Source organism: Phascolarctos cinereus, unplaced genomic scaffold (assembly GCF_003287225.1).
Source record: "Phascolarctos cinereus isolate Bilbo 61053 unplaced genomic scaffold, phaCin_HiC Scaffold_7;HRSCAF=346, whole genome shotgun sequence".
Classification (NCBI taxonomy): domain Eukaryota; kingdom Metazoa; phylum Chordata; class Mammalia; order Diprotodontia; family Phascolarctidae; genus Phascolarctos; species Phascolarctos cinereus.
The window spans coordinates 80,221,651-80,241,840 of NW_027556180.1; the positions used below are offsets into that span (position 1 = coordinate 80,221,651).

At 39.0% G+C, this 20,190-nt stretch overlaps 1 protein-coding gene across 1 annotated transcript in view; it reads right to left on the reverse strand.

Moving 5' to 3' along the window:
- Window positions 1-1,383: 1,383 nt before the first annotated feature.
- Window positions 1,384-20,190, reverse strand: part of CPO (carboxypeptidase O) — a 31,263-nt gene continuing 12,456 nt past the window's right edge. The window contains exons 4-9 of the mRNA XM_021008658.2: window positions 17,931-18,035; window positions 16,704-16,814; window positions 14,570-14,660; window positions 11,777-11,979; window positions 2,934-3,018; window positions 1,384-1,745 (exon numbers count right to left, since the gene is read on the reverse strand). Of these exons, the coding sequence (XP_020864317.1) occupies window positions 1,483-1,745; window positions 2,934-3,018; window positions 11,777-11,979; window positions 14,570-14,660; window positions 16,704-16,814; window positions 17,931-18,035 (858 nt within the window). The 3' untranslated portion in view covers window positions 1,384-1,482. The remainder of the gene's footprint in view (window positions 1,746-2,933; window positions 3,019-11,776; window positions 11,980-14,569; window positions 14,661-16,703; window positions 16,815-17,930; window positions 18,036-20,190) is intronic.

Sequence of the window (20,190 nt, forward strand, 5' to 3'; positions counted from 1 at the left end):
TGAGGTGTGTAGTACCAGAATTATCATCTCCATTTATTTTACTGAGGCTCAGAGACACTGAATCACCCAAGGTGACACAGATAGTAAATGCAAAGCTGGGTCTTTGAACCCAAGTCTTCAGGCTCCAAAGCGCATGCTTTTTTCAACATGTATGCCATCCCTTCTGGAGTGAAGGAAAACATCACCTTTTAATTTGAAGGCTAGGAAGACAGACAACAAATTATAGAGTTGGGGAGGAGGGAACAGAACAGTTTTTGGGTCAGAAAATATAAACTGGGTGTTCCACCTTCCACTAGTTTCCCCTTGCTTATAAGTAATTGACATTTGTGTAATTCTTAATGTTTGCAAAGTACTTTGTAGACACAATCTCATTTGAGTGATTGGTTTATTGCTGCCTTTGTTACTCTATGGGTCAAATGGATCTACACTGTTTAAACTGGACATGTGAGTTTATAGGATTCTGGCGACACTGGGATAGTCCTCTGGAAAAATTTTTCTTTCTAGAATTAATCATAATTATTCTTTGAGATTGGGATCCCAATCAGTAATGGTAGTTTTAGTCATTCATCTACTCAAGAGTGGTTCCTGATGACTCTAAACTAATCCACAAATTTTGGTTTGAAAGCCCTTGAAAACCTAGCCCTGAGCTGCCTTTTCAGCCTTATTACATATTACTTCTCTTCCCACACTCTCTACTCTGGTCAAACTAACTGTCTTGTTCCGCACACGTTTGCACTGGCTATCTCCCATACCTGGAGTCCATTCCTTCCTGACCTCTGCCATTTCGGATCCCTTACTTCCTTTAAGACTCAACTCGAGCACCACCTGCTAGGTTAAAGGTCCTGAATAGGTCCTGAAAGGTCCATGAATACCTAAGGGATCTGTGAACTTTTTTTTTAAAGAATATATCATGGTAAGTGTTTCAATATAATTGGTTTTCTGTGTAGTCCTATGTATTTTATGCATTTAAGAACATTACTCTAAGAAGGGCCCCATGGGTTTCACTAGACTGGCAATAGAGTCCATAACAAAAAAGAGGGTGTAGAGGAAACCTTTCCTGATTCCCCCACTACTAGCATCCTCCCTCCCAAAACTAAGCTGTATTTATTCTGCACATATTCATATGTGTACATGTTGTGTATACCTTGACAAAATAAGATCCTCGAAGAGCAGGGACTATCTCATTTTTGTTGTTACATCTCTAGTGCCTAGCACAATGCTTTGAACTTAATAGTAGGCACTTATGATTATTAATGATTATCAGATTCTTTGTTTTATGTGTGTCCCTTATTTCTTATGCACTAAAATGCACAGGTACAGCTTTTATTCATTGATATGAACTGTCTTCATTGTAAATCATTTGTTTTCTGTACAACAAACAAATATTTTGAAAGTACAGTGCCACGAACTTTTATTGAATTGAGTTGACTTGGATTGTATCCACAAGGCTGGGGATTCCTAGTGGAGCTGTGACAGATGTCCTTAAAAGAAAAGCATGAAGCACAGGAAGACGCTGAGCCCCATGGTAGCTGGGGAGAGCACTGCTGCTCTGTCTGCACCCCATTCCTTCTTATAGATCTCATCAAGCATGGATAGGACAGCTGTTGTGATCTCCTCACAAGTGGGCTGGATCTGGTTTTCTGGTAGCACAAAATTATAGGTTCCATTATCTCTCAACTCAAACGTATAAGCAAAGGGAATCCCAATATCATAAGCCCAGTCTCGTGAGGATCCAGATACAAAGTCTATTAAAACAAGAAGACAGAATAAATAACATGGATACCCATCTCCGGCAATGGCAGGGAAGAGGGTGACTTCAGAGGAGTAAAATGCATACTCTGGTGAAATAAAGTTTAGATAAGAGTGGGAAGGGACCTCTGAGGTCATCCAGTACAACCCTCACACAAAGCATGAATCCCATTGACAAGAAAATATCTACCCCTTTAGCTTCTGTCTGAACATCTTCAGTGAGAAGGAACTCATGAGGCAACACATTTCAATTTTTGAAAGCTCAATTTTTTTTAACCTAGCTTATGATACCACCAGTATAGGGAAACTCTTGTTGAGGAAATGCCCTCTACCAATACAGTCTGGCACCTGCTTTACACTTTCCAGTCTTAGAGCACTCAAGAGCACCCATGACTTGCCCAAGGTCACACAGCTAGTATGTATCAGAGGCAGGATTCAAACCTAGATCTTTCTGACACAAAGACCAGCTCTCTACCTGTGATGCCATATTGCCTCTCCTCACTATTATTTAGTTCTCCTTATTTTCATCTAAAATCTGTCTTTCAGTCATTTCTACTTCTCACCCCAAGCAGACCAAGGTCATGTTCTTTTTCATGGCAATTTTTTCAAATACTAAAGGTGAAGCTCACGTCCACCCTAAATCTCCTTTTTCCTTTGCAGTACATTCCCAATCCTTTCAGCCAATCCTCAACTGACATCATTTGGAGTCCCCTTATCGTTCTCTTTTAAGGAAATAAAAGGTACCTTAATCATTTAAAAATATAAAATTATTCAGATTGATGATCCAAGTTGAATGACTTACATGTTAATGCTATCTGGGTGGGCTCCAGAGGTGTAGAGAAGAAAAAATCTCCTCCCAGATTCTTTTGATTTCAGATCTATCCTCCCAGCCCCACCCTACCCTGCTCTTGTTGCCTGTTATGTCCTCTGGGAGCTGAGTCAACAGATCAGCTGCCACTGGACATCATCCTTTCCTCTAACTTCCAGAAGAAATCCTATGCTGAGCCTGGGAGTTCATTCTTTCTTCTGGTTCACACCTCGTCCCTAGAGATCACAGTTCAGATTGTGTACCAAAAACTCCCTTCCCTCCAGCTGCTAAGCCCACGACCTTCTCTTTCTCCCTTGAAGTCCAGAAACTTCCTCCATGCCTTGGATAATGTCAAAGAAGCCAAACAGACACTTACATAACATTTCTGAGGTTGATCCAACTCTATAATTGCTTCCATGCTTTGCTTTCAATTCTTTTGCTGTCTTTTGTCCAATTCGAATCTGTTAGTGGGAAATGCAGAAAAAGATGCCTGGTTTTAAAACAGAAACAACAACTCATGGAGCTTTGCATTTTATTTTTTAAAAGCTAGAGAGAATAATACAAGAATCTCTCTCTCTCCTTTACCCTCTCTCTCTCTGTGTCTCTCTGTCTCTTTCCCTCTCTCTCCCCTTCCTCTCTTTATCTCTCTTCTCTTTGTCTCTGTCTCTTCACCCCCCCCAACCACTTGCCTCCCTAGGTAATACTGCCTTGGAATTTTATCGTCCCTAATTAGCATGTCCTCAGAAGAAACTGGGCACAAGATTTCAGGATATGACAGAGCTGGCATTTTCATGCTAGAAAAAAACCCACCCTATCAGTCGTATATTCTCTGAAAGCCAGACTGTGAAAAACCAAAGTTCACTCTCAAATTTAGCTTGCTGCCCATATCTTTAAGCCCATTTTAACCAAGAGATCATGGATACATAAAAAGAAAAAATGGGTTGGGGCAGGTAGATGGCACAGTAGATAGAGCACAGGGCTTGGAGTCAGGAGGACCTGAGTTAAAAATCTGACCTCAAACCAGACACTTGACACTTACTAGCTGTGTGACCCTGGGCAAGTCACTTAACCCCAATTGCTTCAGCAAAAAAAATGGGTCCCTGGGGACAGATGATGGGGTGAAGTAGACATAGATGATAAAAAGAAGAGAGAAATTGAGTCAAGGAAGTAATGAGAAGATAGGATAGGTATCAAATATGGTGAATGTTTGCTGAGAAAGGATAATAATGGTAGGAGGGACCAAGATCCTGAGGAAGGAACATAAATTAGAATGTGTAACTAGGGTGGTACAACAGAGGTTTTCCCCTAGGGTCAAAATTTAGAAAGTGCTGACAGTAATTGTGTTGCTTCAGTATGAAGAAACAACCAAACTTAGAACTTAGTTACCAAGCACAATGAGTTAAAATAAAAAGAGATCACAGACTCTCTTCCCTCTAGTGATTCCATCCTAAATAAGCTCCTCCCAGTTTCCTTCTCCCCACCCCAGACCCCCACCACCCTTGTCAGTTGCAGCCTCAAAATGTCCTGAGTTCTCTGTTTCTCCACCTCTCCCCCATGGGGCAGCATCTTGTGATTCCTCCCTTGGACTATGTTTTGTTTCTTGAAGTCTATTTGCAATTTTCTTTCCCCTATATCTTCCCCATCCCTATCACTCAAATTACTTTGTCATAAAAATTAATTTAAGGGAATCTTTTGTCCTGCTTGCCTCAGATGCATCTTATGGCGCTTGTCCTGGGAAAACAATAACTAGTTACAACTCTACATGTTAAAACATTAGATTTTTACTTTAAAACTGATTTTTATAGCTATTAAGATCATTAGCTACTATACTTAATTATGTATCTAGTGACTATTGGGAAAAGTCAAGGATGGCCCCTAGCATATTGGGTGAACCATTGGTGGCAAATCTTTGGGAGGGCATGGACATGAGTTACACAGAATGGCCAAGCATGGATGGGTTGCAAACTGGACTGAGAAGAAATTCCAGAATCAATGAGATCATGGGCCAATCAGTATATCTGAAATAATTTCTGTATGTTGGTTTTACATGCATATATGGGTATAAGTACATATGTATGTATATGCATACATGCCCAAACACACATACCAAAGTGTGTCTGATGCATTCTTATGGTCTAGAAGTTACTCTAGGCTCCCACAGGCTATAATCACTGAAGAACAAATTTCAAAAGGTTCCACCAAGCCAGAAAAGTTTCCCTTATAGGTATGGCAGAAGATTTCTATTGTCCAAAGACAAGACTGAGTTGAGAGAGGATGATTCCAGAGGGTTGCCTTCCAAGTGATTTTTTTTTAATTGGCTAGAGCAATTCATGAAGACCACATGTTAAAGGCATAGAGAGGCTGCAACCAGAGGAAAAAGTGAATACCCATGCTGATTAAATCTTGGATCACTGAAGCTTGACTATAAGATTAGAAATTATATAATCTTATTGTAACATGTATGTTGTATTACATGTATTATGTAATTTAAACACACACTCTGCATTAGTTTAGCCTAACCATTTATGTGGGAAAAGACACATGGATAAGGAATGTGTATTGTCCACAGTATTAGAGTTAGATGGATAGCCCATAGGGCTTGTCCATCTGTCTATATGTCTTGGGCAGATGGTGCAAATGGACACTGAGTTGGACCCATAATTAAGTAGGATGAAGGGAGCAAGCTAGATTGCCTTTAGGAAATCATAGAACTTCTTTAATGACACTAAGCTTCTCCCAGAAGTAAAAGCCCATCTTTTTTAATGCCAACATTATGCTGGTATTGTTGTATGGTTGTGAGTAATGGAACACCACAGTGTCCAATAAATTAAAAATGAGTATCACTTAGAAAGCAATAGAGAGGCTTACAGTGGGAATAGTTATAAAAACAACATATAACACACACACACATACACCCAAACACACACACACACACACACACACACACACACACACACACACCCCAGAAGTAAAGAATGTACACAGATAAATATGGGAATTAGAAGTGAGATGAATAGTTGCATAGCAGGAAGAATAAATTGCTAGTAGACAAACTACTACCTGCCCAATTGATATCGTTGAGATGTCAGGAGAAAGAGAAAGAGGAAGCCTCCAGCAAGTTGGTTGACACACCTGTGGCAAAACTATGGGACGACAAGCATGGATAGGTTCCATTTGCATTATTGCATGGAGCTTCCAAATTGTTAAGCTCGCAGATCCATTGGAGTGGTTTTGAGTACTTGATTATCCACAATCTCTAAAATATATGAGGGTATAGCTGTATACATATGTAATAGCAACAGATATATGAGTAATTTCTGATAATTTTAAATTGATCCTAATTTAGACATTTGATCAGCTACTTTTGGCTTTGAAAGGCAGATGCCACAGTGAATAGAGTATTAGAACTGGAGGAATACCACACTTCTGATATTTAATGTATAACCATTGTCCAATCATCTAAATTCTCTAAAGCTTGCACCTCATGGAGGTTCTTGGGAGGTAGGTAGATGGTAAGTGGATAAAGCAGTGGACCTAGAACCAGGATGATGTGAGTTCAAATCTGGCCTCAGATATTTTTTAGCTGGGTTACTGATTTTTTTCTACTTAATAGTATTTTTTTTCCAATTACATGCAAAGACAGTTTTCAACACTCACTTTTATAGGATTCTGAGTTCCAAATTTTTTCCCTCCTCCTCTCTGTTCTCCCTTCCCCAAGATAGCAAGCAATCTGATACAGGCCACACCATCATATTAAACATATCTCCACACTAGACCATGTTGTGAAAGAAGAATCAGAACAAAAAGTGAAAACCATCAGAAAGAAAAAAAAAACAGAGAGAAAGAGAAAATGCTTTGATGTGCATTCAGACACCATAGTTCTTTCTCTGGATGTGGATAGCATTTTCCATCAGGAGTCTTTTGGAATTATCTTGGAGCATTGAATCCCTGAGAAGAGCTAAGTCTATCAAATTTGATCATTGCATAATGTTCCTGTTACTGTATACAATGTTCTCCTGGTTCTGTTCACTTCATTTAGCATCAGTTCACGGAAGTCTTGCCAGGTTTTTCTAAAATTTGCCTGCTCATCATTTCTTATAGCACAATAGTATTCCATTGCATTCATATATCACAACTTGTTCAGCCATTCCCCAATTGATGGGCATCTCCTCAATTTCTAATTCTTTGCCACCACAAAAAGAGCTGCTATGAATGTTTTTTATACATGTGGGTCCTTTTCCCTTTTGTATGATCTCTTTAGGATACAGATCTAGTAGTGCTATTGCTGGATCAAAGGGTATGCACAGTTTTATGGCCCTTTGGTCATAGTTCCAAATTGCTCTCCAGAATAGTTGGATCAGTTCACAACTCCAGCAACAATGCATTAGTGTTCCAATTGTCCCACATCTTCGCCAACATTTAATATTTTCCTTTTTTGTCATATTAGCCAACCAGATAGGTGTGACGTGGTACCTCAAAGTTGTTTTAGTTTGCATTTCTCTAATAGTGATTTAGCACATTTTTCATATGACTATAGACAGCTTTAATTTCTTCATCTGAAAACTACCTGCTCATATCCTTTGACCATTTATCAAGTGGGGAATGATTTGTACTCTTATAAATTTGACTCAGTTCCCTAGAAATGAGGCTTTTATCAGAAACACTGGCAGTAAAAATTGTTTCCTAGTTTTCTGCTTTCCTCCTAATCTTGATTGCATTGGCTTCATTTGTTGAAACTTTTTTTAAAATTTAATGTAATCAAAATTAGCCATTTTGCATTTCATAATATTCTCTGTCTCCTGTTTGGTCATAAGTTCTTCCCTTCTCCATAAATCTGACAGGTAAACTACTCTTTGCTCTCCTAATTTGCTTATGGTATCTCCTTTTATGTCTAAATCATGGACCCATTTTGACCTTATCTTGGTATACAGTGTAAAATGCTGGTCTATGCCTAGTTTCCACCATATTGTTTTCCAGTTTTCCCAACAGTTTTTGTCAAATAAAAGGTACTTATCCCAGAAACTGGAGTCTTTGGGTTTTTCAAACAGTAGATTACTATAGTCATTGACTACTGTGTCTTGTGTAGTTAATCTGTTTCACTGATCCACCACTCTACTTCTTAGCCAGTACCAAACAGTTTTGATGATTGCTGCTATATAATATAGTCTCAAACCTGGTACAACTAGGCCACTTTCTTTTGAATTTTTTTCATTAATTTCCTTGATCTTCTTGACCTTTTGTTCTTCTAGTTGAATTTTGTTATTTTTTCTTAGCTGCGTGACTCTGGACAAAGTCACTTAACTTAAAATAGGGATAATAACAGCACCTACATTCCAGAGTTGTTGTGAGATAATATTTGTGAAGCACTTTGCCCACCTTAAAGTATTTTTTAAATGATAGCTATTAAAATGAGGTAACATATATGAAGTTGTTTGCAACTCTTACAATGCTATGTAATGCCAGTTATTGTTATATCTTTAAATGTTTATGTCCATTGCTCAGTGTCTGAGAAAGTAAAGATGTAGAAATGAGGCAATCTTTCCCATTTAGACTTGAGCCACTCTGAGAACACGCTGCTCTTTTTCACTTATATCCATGATGCTACCAGCCAACTATTTGTAGGAAATGCTTTCTGAGTTGCTTTCTGGTAATGATGACAGAATTACACGAATCCAGCCACACTCTGTTGGCCCATTGCAATGAGATCAAATACACACATCAGTGAGGTACCTATACTCTCCCTGCCCCTTTCTCCATGACTTAGTCACTTCTAGACTCATAGAATGAATTAGAAGAAATGATCTAATTCAGCCTCATCCTAAAGAGGAAGGATTTGAAGCCCTGAGTGGTGAAGGAATTTCCCAGGGTTACATAGCTGGTAAAGCCATGACCTTCAACTCCTAGTTTTAACCAATTCAACTAGCTCACAGAGTCTTCACATGTTTGAAACCAGAGCCATAACTATAGTGGGGCAGCCAGGGCTTTGTTCCAGGACAAAAAATTTAGAGGGCTCTAGCACTGCCTTAGTGCGGAGAAGGGGCAGGGCGGTATTTCAACTGTGACCTCTTAGTGATGGTGTCCTTGTCAACTGCCTCTCCTTCTTCCCCTACCCAGCTCTGACTCCTACAACAGCACTGCATTTCTTCCACTTAGCAGAAGTAATCTCAACAGAGCAAAAACCTTGGGTAAACCTAGGTGTTTTTCCTCCCCCTAGCGGTGATACTCCAGTTGTACAAAAACTGAGGCGTGATGTAGGTACTCTCTTCTGGTCAGACCCCATTTGAGGTTTGGTTTTCAGCTCTTGGCATCACATTTTAGGAATGATATTTGTAAATGAGAGATTTCAGAGGAGGCAAATGAGCCTTGGGATCATGTTATAGATTATTTGAAGCAACTGGGAATATTTCTCTTGGAGAAGACTCAGGGAGGATATGATTAACGGTCTTCCTATCTGTTTGTCCCAATGGAGAATTAAGTAGAAGGTGCTAATAGGTAAATTTAGGTTTGAGGTGAGGAAGGACTTTTTAACAATAAGAACCACACAAACGTGGAATAGGCCTCCCTCTCAGAGAGTAGAGGGTTGTCCTTCATTGAAGCTCTTCAAACAAAAGCTATATGAGGCTCCTAGTTCAGTAAAACACCCAGACTTTCCCATGAGTCTAGCCATACCTTCCCCATTTTGTGCTTGGAAATATATTTTTAAAACCTCAGTATTTTGGATTTATTCCCATTAAATTTGAGTTTTAGTTTCAGACTTAGTTTCAGTCCATCATTCTAGCTTGTTAAGATTTTCATACATTTGGACACCAATCAACTAAGATGTATTTATTAAAGACCTACTATGTGCCAGGGCCTGTTTCTTTCCTGAGTCTTTTTTCCCTAATGTTCCAAGTTCATGTCATGCACGAACTTAGCAACTTTATTTGAGTCATCAGTAAAAATGTTGAACAGCCCAAGGCCCATGACAGAGGGAGCTCTACTAGAGACTTCTTTCCCAATTAACACTGACCAAGAATTAATCTTTGGATCCTGCCATTCAGCCAATTCTAAATACTCTTATCCTATCATCTAGCCTGTATCTTTCCACATGTTCACAAGAAGACTATATGACAATGGTGTCAAGCTCCTATAGAAACTGGGGCAGGAGGCACTAAAGCATACAAAAAGATATCTGTGGTAGAAAACCACAAATTAACGTTATCTATGTTTTATTATATTTTTATTTATTTTGTTAATATTTCCCAACTACATTTTAATCTGGGCCATACTCAAGAGTATTTTAGGCCACCTGAAGCCTGCTGGTAGCTTGTGTGACCCTTCTTGTATAAATTGGCAGAGGGAGATCACCTTTCAGGAGTTCCCTATATGAATGAAATCAGAGGTTTGGTCCCTATCCCTTATTTCTTTCTTAAGCCTCTGTTTACTCACCTGTAAGAAGGGGGAAATTTTGTAATCTCTTTCACAAGGTTGTTGAAAGGAAAATATTTTATAAATTCATTTCAACTCCACCAATTAAATGTTTACTATGTGTTAGGTACCATCTAAGCACTAGGGCTATAAAGACACACATGCATGTACATGTGCAAGCACACACACACACACACACACACACACACACACACACACACACACACACTCAGTGCCTATCTTCAAGAAGTTTATGTCCCACTAGGGAAGGAAGGAAGGAGGGAGGGAAGGAAGGAGGGAAGGAAGGAAGGAAGGAAGGAAGGAAGAAGGAAGGAAGGAAGGAAGGAAGGAAGGAAAAAAAGGAGGAAAAGAGATAAAGAGGGAGGGAGGGAAGGAAGGAAGCATTTATTAAACACCTACTATGTTCCAGGCACTGTGCTATAAGCACTTTACAAATATTATCTCATTTGATCCTCAGAACAACCCTGTGAGATAGATGTTATTATGATCCCCATTTTAGTTGAGGAAATTGAGGCATATAGAGGTTAAATGACTTACCCAGGGTCGCATAGCTAGTAAGTATGAGAAGCCCTATTTGAATTCATGTCTTCCCAATTCCTGGTCCAAGTGCTCTGTTCACTGCACTATCTAAATACAAAAATGCATACAAAATAAATACAAACAAATGGGCGGGGCATTACAAATGGAGGAATCAGGAAATACCTCTTGTAGTAAAAGGCACTTATGTCGAGCCTTGAAAGGAACTCAAGGCTCTGACCTTTAAGTGCTATGAAAACTTGACATTATGATCACACAGTGGCTTGTTATACAACAAGAAGTGGCTTGCACCTAGTAGGTGTCTAATAAATTTTTTTGAACTGAATTACAAATGAGCAATCAGTGTTTCTTGTTGCCCTTGGGTACTCCCAAAGAACCAAAAATCAGAATCCTTTCCCACTACTGTTCTTGTTCTGGCTTAGGTCTACATTGCTTGGTGAAAGATAAGATATCATTCCATAATGTGGAGTTGCATTTTCATTGGCAGCACACTTTACAAATATCATCTCATTTTATTTTTACTAAAACCTTTAGAGGTAGATGCTTAATCATCCTAATTTTACAGATGAGGAAACTGAGGCATATAGGGGTTAAGTGACTTGCTCAGAATCAAACAGCTAGATTCAAACATAGGTCTTCCTGACTCGGACTTCAATGCTCTGTCCACTATACCACCTAGTTGCCTATTTTCATTGACACTTGCTCCTTAAAAGGGTCCCCAGAAAAATAAGAGGAGACAGAGTTGGGAGGGGATGAGTATTGTGTTTGGAAGAAAAGGGAACAGAGATTACTTTGGGATTTTGTGGGGTTAATTTCTTGTTTTTTATCAGTTTGTTTGTTTTTAGAGAAAACATATTCCACTTTTGAGAACTCACAGCTGGTAACTTCTCAACAGATATCCAAGTGCTCTCTGGGGCTATAGTGCTAAAGATGAAAGATTATCATTTCAAATGTTTAATATACTTACCTTATTTTTTCTTATAGTTATGAAAATGGAAGGTGTTTCTCAATTTGACACTTAAAGAAACAGATGGTATTTATTTAAAGTACAGTAATGCTATGCAGACCTGAAGACAACACAGCAAAGATCTGGGAAAGTGGTATAAACAGGAGAAAAGAAAAAGAAAGGTGAAGAAAATGAAAGGGAAGGATGGACATGATAGACATAAATGAAACTATAGCCTTGAAGTTTAGAAGGCAGAGAAAGGGTGCCTTACTTTAACAGAGAGTAGACCAGAGGGTCTAATCTCTTACCAAGTCAGCATAGTTATGTGGTCTCTTTTTGGTATAACCATAGGGGGTGAGGATGAGCTGGCCATTAGAATGTATTGTCAAATAGCATAGGATGCTGTCCTTCTTGCCTTCAATAAAACTAGAGACAGCTTTCGTTTCAGGCTCAGAGACTGGTCCTGTTCCACAGAATGTTCCGTGTTTGCAGTTTTTAGAGGCTCCAATATCTGCAAGAGGGAAAGGAAAGAGACAAAGACCATGAAAATTTGAATTCTAAAGTGATAGATGTTGAAAGGGTATGGTGTGGGTCCTGGATTCAAAAAGCTTGGCTTCGCCACTTACTAGCTGTGTAACCTTGTGGGGGGAGGGAGAGGGAGAGGTCGCTTCACTTTTCTTGGCCTCTGTTTCCCTTCCCATATAATGATGGGGCTGGAATGGGTGATCTGTAAGCCACCTTCAAGTTTCAGCATTCTATGCTTCTATGTAGTAGAACTGAATAATACAGGACATTCCACTTGGAATTCGAGATTTGGCTTCCAGGTGGTCATTCTAAACAACCGAAGACTTCTTCAAGGACGAAATTCTAGGCAATCTGTGTCATGATAGCACATTCTCTGCCACTACACATTCACTCACTAACCAAATATTCATTAATAGCACCCTAGGTGTTGGGAGATACAGGATGATAAATAAAACACAGTCTCTGCCTTCAGAGAGCTTAAAGTCTGGTGAAAAAGATAATCTATATTCACAAATACTTAAAAGACAAGAGAACACTGCAAACATATACCATCTACGTCTGACTCATTTTTGAATTACTATTTTCAAACTCTCAAGGCAATATAGTGGAATGGATAGTGTGTTGGGTATGGATTCAGGAAGACCTGAGTTCAGATCTTGCCTCTGACATTTACAGGTTGTGGAATCCTGGACAAATCACTTAAGCTCTGTGTGCCCCAGGCATCTCCAGTTGCCTATGACTCCTAAGTTATAGAAGGATTGCTGGTCTGGGGGATAGAGGGATGAAGGATGTTCCCAAACTTAGTATATCAAAAATGCTTAATCTGGGGTCAGTGAATCAGTTGGTTTTTTTAAAATATTTTAATAACTGCATCTCAAAATAATTTGTTTCCTTTGTAATTTTATGTATTCTATCTTATGCATGTAAAAATATTCTGAAAAAAGGTTCATAGGTTTCATCTGACTGCCAAAGCGGCTCATGACACAACAAAGGATAAGAACCCATATAACAGTTGGAGGTTGTGCCTATACCTAAGAGTCCTCCATTGGCAAAATTGTATTTTCAAATCTACATTGGGCACTCACTTAAATGGCTGAAATCAAGTATTTGAGATTCCATCCAATGCTCTAATTCTGTATCATTGGCCAATATCTGCCAATGACTGTTTTGTGTTTTGTGTTCCCACTCTCAGGTATTTCCAGTTTATATAGGAGTGTGTCGCAGGGGGCATGCTGGTAAATGTTTAACAACCAGCTCGTCAAAAAAAAATGTACCCAGGATAAACTTTTAAGTTTAATGTGCATTATCAACATTTTCTCCATTACTTTCTTGTCTATAAATTATCAAAACAATAAATCAAGCCCTGATTTATAGGATTCGCTGATTTCAAAGGTATAAATATTCACACTGAAAACTTAACAATTGGCTCTCAAAAACAAATCCAAGCTGGTTCCAGCACACCTCTGAATGTGTAGAATGGAGAATGGATGCCTTAGAACCCTCCAACCCCCTCAAAAGAAAATCTGTCCCTTAGACTCCTTGGAGCATAGATTGTTATCAATTGAGTTAACAGGTAAAAAGATTGGTTGGACTAAAAAAGACCTCTTACATACTCACTTCAATATTTTGAATATCTGTGATTTCATTTGTGTAGCTATTTCTTCCACCAATGCTAATGGGCCACAACAGTGTCCTTCTTAGTAGACCATATCATTATTTGTTATGGCCCCAAATTTCCTCATTTGATGAACCTCTCTCAATGTAGCTAAACTGACCTTTAGAATACAGTTATCCCTTCCACATCTTGCAGAAGCTGCAGATGACACATGAAGGCCAGCAGATGAACAGAAAAAAGTTTAGAAACTCAGAAATTCATACAATATATGTACAGTATTATATAATATCAACATATTTTATCACTTAATACCATAATAATTCAGACTTCTTCTATGGCATGAAGGGAGGGCCAAAAAATTTTACATGGATTTTCCAGATTGTGGCTGGGTTGGGGGAGGGGGAGAGTGCCACACCCATAATCCCCAGAATGTGGAAGGGATAACTGAATATACCACAATGCACTTACTAGGGTAAGCTTTCAACTTGGTAGGACTTGACAAGATTGCTGGTTAACTAACATAGCTTTCAAAAATCCATAGTTTCCATCATGACGGAATGAACCATTAGAACAGGACTTTTGATGAAGTCCCATAGTATAATTTAGAAAAATCATTGCTGCCTTTTGAATGTATGGGTTAGGGGCATGGTGCCTCCTCACACTCCCTACCCCTACCATCCTCCACAATCTGGAAAATCCAGTGTGGCCAAATCAGTCCCAAAGTCTACCCTGGGCTTCTCAACCTCACCTGGCCTAAGTAGATTACAAGATAGAAATTCTAATGTTTCTTATTGGTGGATAATGATCATCTGACTAGGAGGAAGATGATGAGGAAAGGAATTGGTGAAGACACTTGAGCTTGAATATATTTTTGCAAATGGTATCTCTAAGAACTCATATCTTCCTATTGCTTCTCTACCTCCTATGCAGTTATCAACTCATATCTCAAACTTGCACTTACCACACCAAGATGAATTGAAATTTCTGTTGAGATCAGTCCCAAAGCAGGTGCCATTATAATGGGATGCACGAGATTTTCTCCACAGGCGATTCTAAATAGAAACACATAGGTGTTACAGTACCCAAAGATGTTCTAAACACCACAATATGAATCACAGTGTCAATGATTATATTTTGATTCTTGACCATGAGGATGGTTATCTCAGTTTGACCTACTAGGGGAAATTTGTCACCAGCACTTCTGAGTATTCCCAAATAATTTTCAGTCATCCTGTTGGACACATCATATGGCCTAAAACTATAGGAAACAGGCATTTCTGTATACCCCAAAGGGTTAATTCCTTAAATGAAAATGCTATCATTGGATCATACATTTAGAGCTGAAAGAGACCTCACAGACAAGCTAGTCCAGACAAAATTTTAATATAGAATTCCTGAACTTGATTTTAAAATTATTTTTATGATACCTATATCTCAGTATAATTTGTTTCCTTTACAATCCCACTTATTTTATTTTGTTCATTTAAAAATATTCTGCCAGATATGCCAGATATGCCCATAACTTTTGCTACTGAGGAGGTAGAATTTGACAACTCTCTTGAGGTTGGGAGTTCTGACTAAAGTGGGATAAGCTGATTGGCTGCCCACACTAAGTTTGGCATAACTATGTGGAGCTCAGGAGATTAAGGGGCCACCAGGTTGCCTATGGAGGGGAAAACTGTTCCAGGTCAGAAAGGAGTACAGTAGTTCAAATCTCTCATGCTAGCAGAGTGGACTGGCCATGGGCAATATGGAGAACCAGTCTTAAAGAAAACAAAACAAACAAATAAATAAAAACATTCTTCTGAGAAAGGTTCTATAGGTTTCATCAGGCCACCAAGGCCAAAGGAGTCCATGACCAAAAAAAAAAAAAAGGTTAAATGCCACTGATATAGCTCAGCCCTTTCATATTGCAAATGAGAAAGCTAAAGCAAAGAGAAGTGAAAAAATTTGTCCAAAAGATCTAGTGAAGACAATAGTTAGAGAAGAGAAACAAGATGTGGGGGTTGCAATCACATTTTACTTACTAAAAAGAAATAACCTTTATGTAACACTTTAAGGTTTAAAACACACTTCACAAATATGATCTCATTTTATTTTTACCAACCCTTTGGAGATAAGCGCTATTATTGTCCTCATTTTGCAGATGAGGAAACTGAGGCATATAGGGATTAAGTGACTTGCTCAGAGTTGCACTGGTAGTAAGTGTCTGGGACAAGATTCAAACCTAGGTCTTCCTGACTCTAGTTTGGTGCTCTGTCCACTGTGCCACCTAGCTGCCTCAGAGAAAGCTTAATTAACCACTTAACCGGAGAAAGCTTCTCAGAATTGCTTTAGGCAGGATGTTAAAGGAGGAAAAAGAATTGACAAACCTAATGGAAAGAAGTAAGCCTTTCAAGATATGACCTGTGTAAATGTTCGGCCTTGAATGGTAGACAAGGAGAGTAAGGACAATAAGAAGGCTCCCTCTGTTCCAAATAGAGAAAATAATTTGGGGAACATTGAAGAATTGAGGGCCTATAAGTAGGCTAGCAAAGGGTTTTCTGTTCCATGATTGAGTTTGGCTTTGGCACATTGGGAGACCGTAAGGCTTGGGGGGGGAGGGGGGTTGGGAGGGTGAAGAATGAAGTGATGTACTTTGGGGGACATTCAAAGAAAGGAGGAGGAGGAGAAAGAAGGAGATAGAGATGAAGAAGAAAAAGGTGTACAGAATTTTGCCCATTATGCAGTGATAAAGTCCTTTAGAATTTGAAGGAAAGTCCAATAAAGGTAAATGTAAGCTCCTTGAGGGGAAGGACCTTTTCATGTTTGTCTTTTTATAACTAGCAGCTAGCATATTACCTGGCATATAATTGAGACTTCAGAAGTTATTTTTGATTGACTAATAAAAATCAATTCCCAGAAAAAGATTTTAGCCAGTTGCAATAGGAAGCCCTCTAGGCCCCAGAGTCCAGGGGATGCTGTATGAATGTGCTGTTGATGAGAAGCAACAGATGTAGCAATGAGCTTGGACAGACCCCTGAGGTCCCTCCTGGCTCTTAGGTTCTATGGTCATGCACAACTCCCATCCAGTAAAATGGGATTGGCTTGCTTACGGTTCTCCAGCTGTAGACATAGCCATCAATATTAAGAACTGGGAGGATATAGAAGTCCAGCTTCCTAAGAAATCTCCTTATCCTTAGGTCTGTTGTGTAGTTTTGTAGAATCTACAAATAAAAATATAGAAACACTTGAAAGATTTTTGAGTGATTTCTTTTTCTTTTCCCTTGCCTCATCTCCCCCCAGTCTGATCCCAAGAAATCATTGTATTTTTCCTCAGGTCTTCTATTTTCCATGACTTCATATGTTACCAAGATTTGCAAAAAATGATAATTATTATTAATTTTGAAAACTTTATAAAGTCCTTGATAACCTCTTTTGAAGGTTAGCATAAGCTCTGTTTAATATAGCTAATACGAAAATTTTCTTTAAAAAATATCTTGGATTCACAGAGATAGCTGTGTCAAATGCTGGCCTTCTCAAGTGTAGGATGGGAGGGATTCACAGCTTAAAACTCAAATGTAACCCCCAAAAAAATGATTAAAAACATTGGGGAAAGTATCTTCTTCACCGAATGGATTCCTCTGCTTTCATTCTGCGCCCCCTCCCCCAATCCCTTTCGGTAAATTCCTGTAAGGAAGCTTCATGTTACTTATCATGTTGACAAACTGTTTGGGACACTAAAAGACTAAGTGGCTTATTTATGCTCCTGTAGTGTGTGTATGTATATGTGTATGTGTATGTGTATGTGTATATATGTATACACACACACATATGTATAAATGTGCATACGTAAGTGTGGATACACATCGCATATATGTGTATGTATATATAACTGTGTACACATGTATATGTATGTATGTGTGGATGCATGTGTCTATTCATGTATATATTTGTGTGTAAATATACATGTTTATATATGTTTGTGTGTGTATATGTGCGTATCAGAGGAAGGACTTAAATCCAGGACCTCCTAACTTCACTCTACTACACTGTTTCTCCCCTAAATTACATTGAAAGTGAATTTTTGATGCCAAGGATAAGACCAGATTCTGCAATTCAGTGTTGTTTCCAACCCATCGATGTACCTAGCTCCATTGGAAATAATGGATAGTCCTGTCCATATGCAAAAGAAATAAGGTATTTTTCAGTAGCTGAGAAGTGACAGTTGTCACCATCATCATCTTCTTTATCATTGAACTCTTTTAAGGAATTTTTTAGTTTATAAAGTGCTTTACATACCTTCTCTCATTAACCTTGACAAATATAATAGAGGCACTCACTTCTCTCACAAACCACTGGCAAAAGGCGGGCGCGATCCACTCTCTAGCATGAATTCCACAGTCCATCCAAATGATCTTCTTCAGAGTTTTTGTTGGCTTACTGATCTAAAGGGGATCAAACGTGGCAGTCTGAAAACAATCACGTTACAAGAAGCCATCCCACCATATTTTTGTTGTCTAGGGCCAGCCTAAAGCCAAATTAAACCCTGTGCAAATTGACTGTTTGGCACCTGAGGAGTCCTTCTTTATGGTTGTAAGTAGGAATGAGGATTCAGACAGATACTTCAACCAACATGAGCCTCTTTCCTACAACTGTTGAACCCTTGCTGAAAGAATAATTCAAGGTGCAGTAAATGGGAGGAATTCCAGGGGTCACAGCATAAAGTACACAGCTTTCCACAGGCCAAGGACTTAACTTATTAAAAGGTATTTCGTCCTCTTCCTTTCCAAAAGTGGGAGCTATGGATGTAGAACGCTGAATATTATAACATTAGACGCTTTTGAAACCCTGGTTAGTTTTGCTGAAATGCCCCCTCCCCCAACACATTTTTTTTATCTTTGTTAGAATGAATGGCTCGCTGGAAGGGGCAGAAAAGAGCAATGCAGTAGTTGGTTTCACTATTTCGACAAAATTTAACCAAAAAAGTTTTATTCTGTCCCAACCTGGGGGTGAAGGGAAGGGGGAGTTGAAAAGTACTTGAGTTTTTACTGTTACTAAGGGCCTGTTGCCTCCTTATGAATAGCTTACAATTTAAGAATGACCTCATGATGGGTTAAATTTTTTCCAGTTCACTTAACCTCACTCATTTTTTAACCTACGGACACAATCCGTGAACCATCTCTGACTTCTACTCACTTTGATAACTACCATATTTATGGGGATTTTTATGTTAGTGACTTGCTTGCCCTGATCGCCTCCTTGTTACAGCCATTGCCTTGACTGTTACTGGGGCCCAGTCTGCTCATTCCCATGAACTCTCACCATCAGGGGGCCAGATGGTCTGGTTTGGGCAGATCAGCCCTGCTTCTGATGAAAAGTCCCAAACTGGGTGGGCAGGTTTCCCAGGGACAACCGTAGGCCGGCTTTGCTTCAAGGCCGGCAGGACTCTGCATGTAACCCTTCCAAACTCCGAAGCTTCTGCATACAGCCATTTGATAGCTAAGTTGCCACATCCACACTGAGAGGTATATGAAACTTGACAAGGGAATTCTTCTGCTTATCAATCTTTCTTTATCTCAGGGCCCAAGGGCCCTGAACCTGAGATGTTGTACCTATGCTCTATGTCTACACACTTTGCATAATGGACCCTGAGAAGCTAAAGGGACTCCTGGGAATGTAACTCCTCCTTTGTGGGTCACAGAGAAGAGTATTTGACTTGCTCTTCCCTTCATTTTGCTGCCATGCCTCTCTCCTTTCCCTCCCTCCAGCCTTCCCACTTCCACACTCCATTCTAAACTCACTTGTCAGAAATGCTTGTTTCACCCAAACATTGACTGTGGGTCTTCTGGATGTTCAATAAATACAAACCTGGCCATAAAGAAGGATACAGTCCAAAAAAGTGTGCAAATTTTGAAAGACATTACAAATCTGATAATGCAGTAACAAATAACCATTCCAGAGGAGCATGGATGAAATACACTAACTTGTTCCTGCTGGAGAAGTGATACATTCAAAACACAGAACGAAATGATCTCTTTGGGGAAATAGCCAATGTGGGAATTTGTTTTCTTTGAGTATGTATATTTGTTAGGAGGATTTTCTCTTTCCTTCCTTCCTTGTTCCTTCCTTTTTCTTTCTTTCTTTCTTTCTTTCTTTCTTTCTTTCTTTCTTTCTTTCTTTCTTTCTTTCTTTCTTTCTTCTTTCTTTCTTTCTTTCTTTCTATCTTCTATTAAGGGAAAGTAGAGAAAATAAATGTTTGTTAATTGGAAAAATAAAATAAATTTTAAAAATTAAAAGTATATGTCAGATAGCCTATTAAGAGGATTCAAAGTGGAAGATCAACTAGTCTCCCCCTTCAACCCATATCTTCATTTAACAGATGAGGAAACTGAGGTCCAGAAAAGTTAAATTACTTACCCAAGGTCACACAAGGGGCAACAGAGACAAGACTCAGAACTAGGTGCTCTGACTCCAAAAGTCAGGGCTATGTCCACTAGAATAGCTAATACTTTTATAAAGCTTTAATGTTTGCAAAGCACTTTAAGTATGTCCCTTTATTTGAGCCTCACAACACACCTGTATGGTAGGTGCTACTATTAT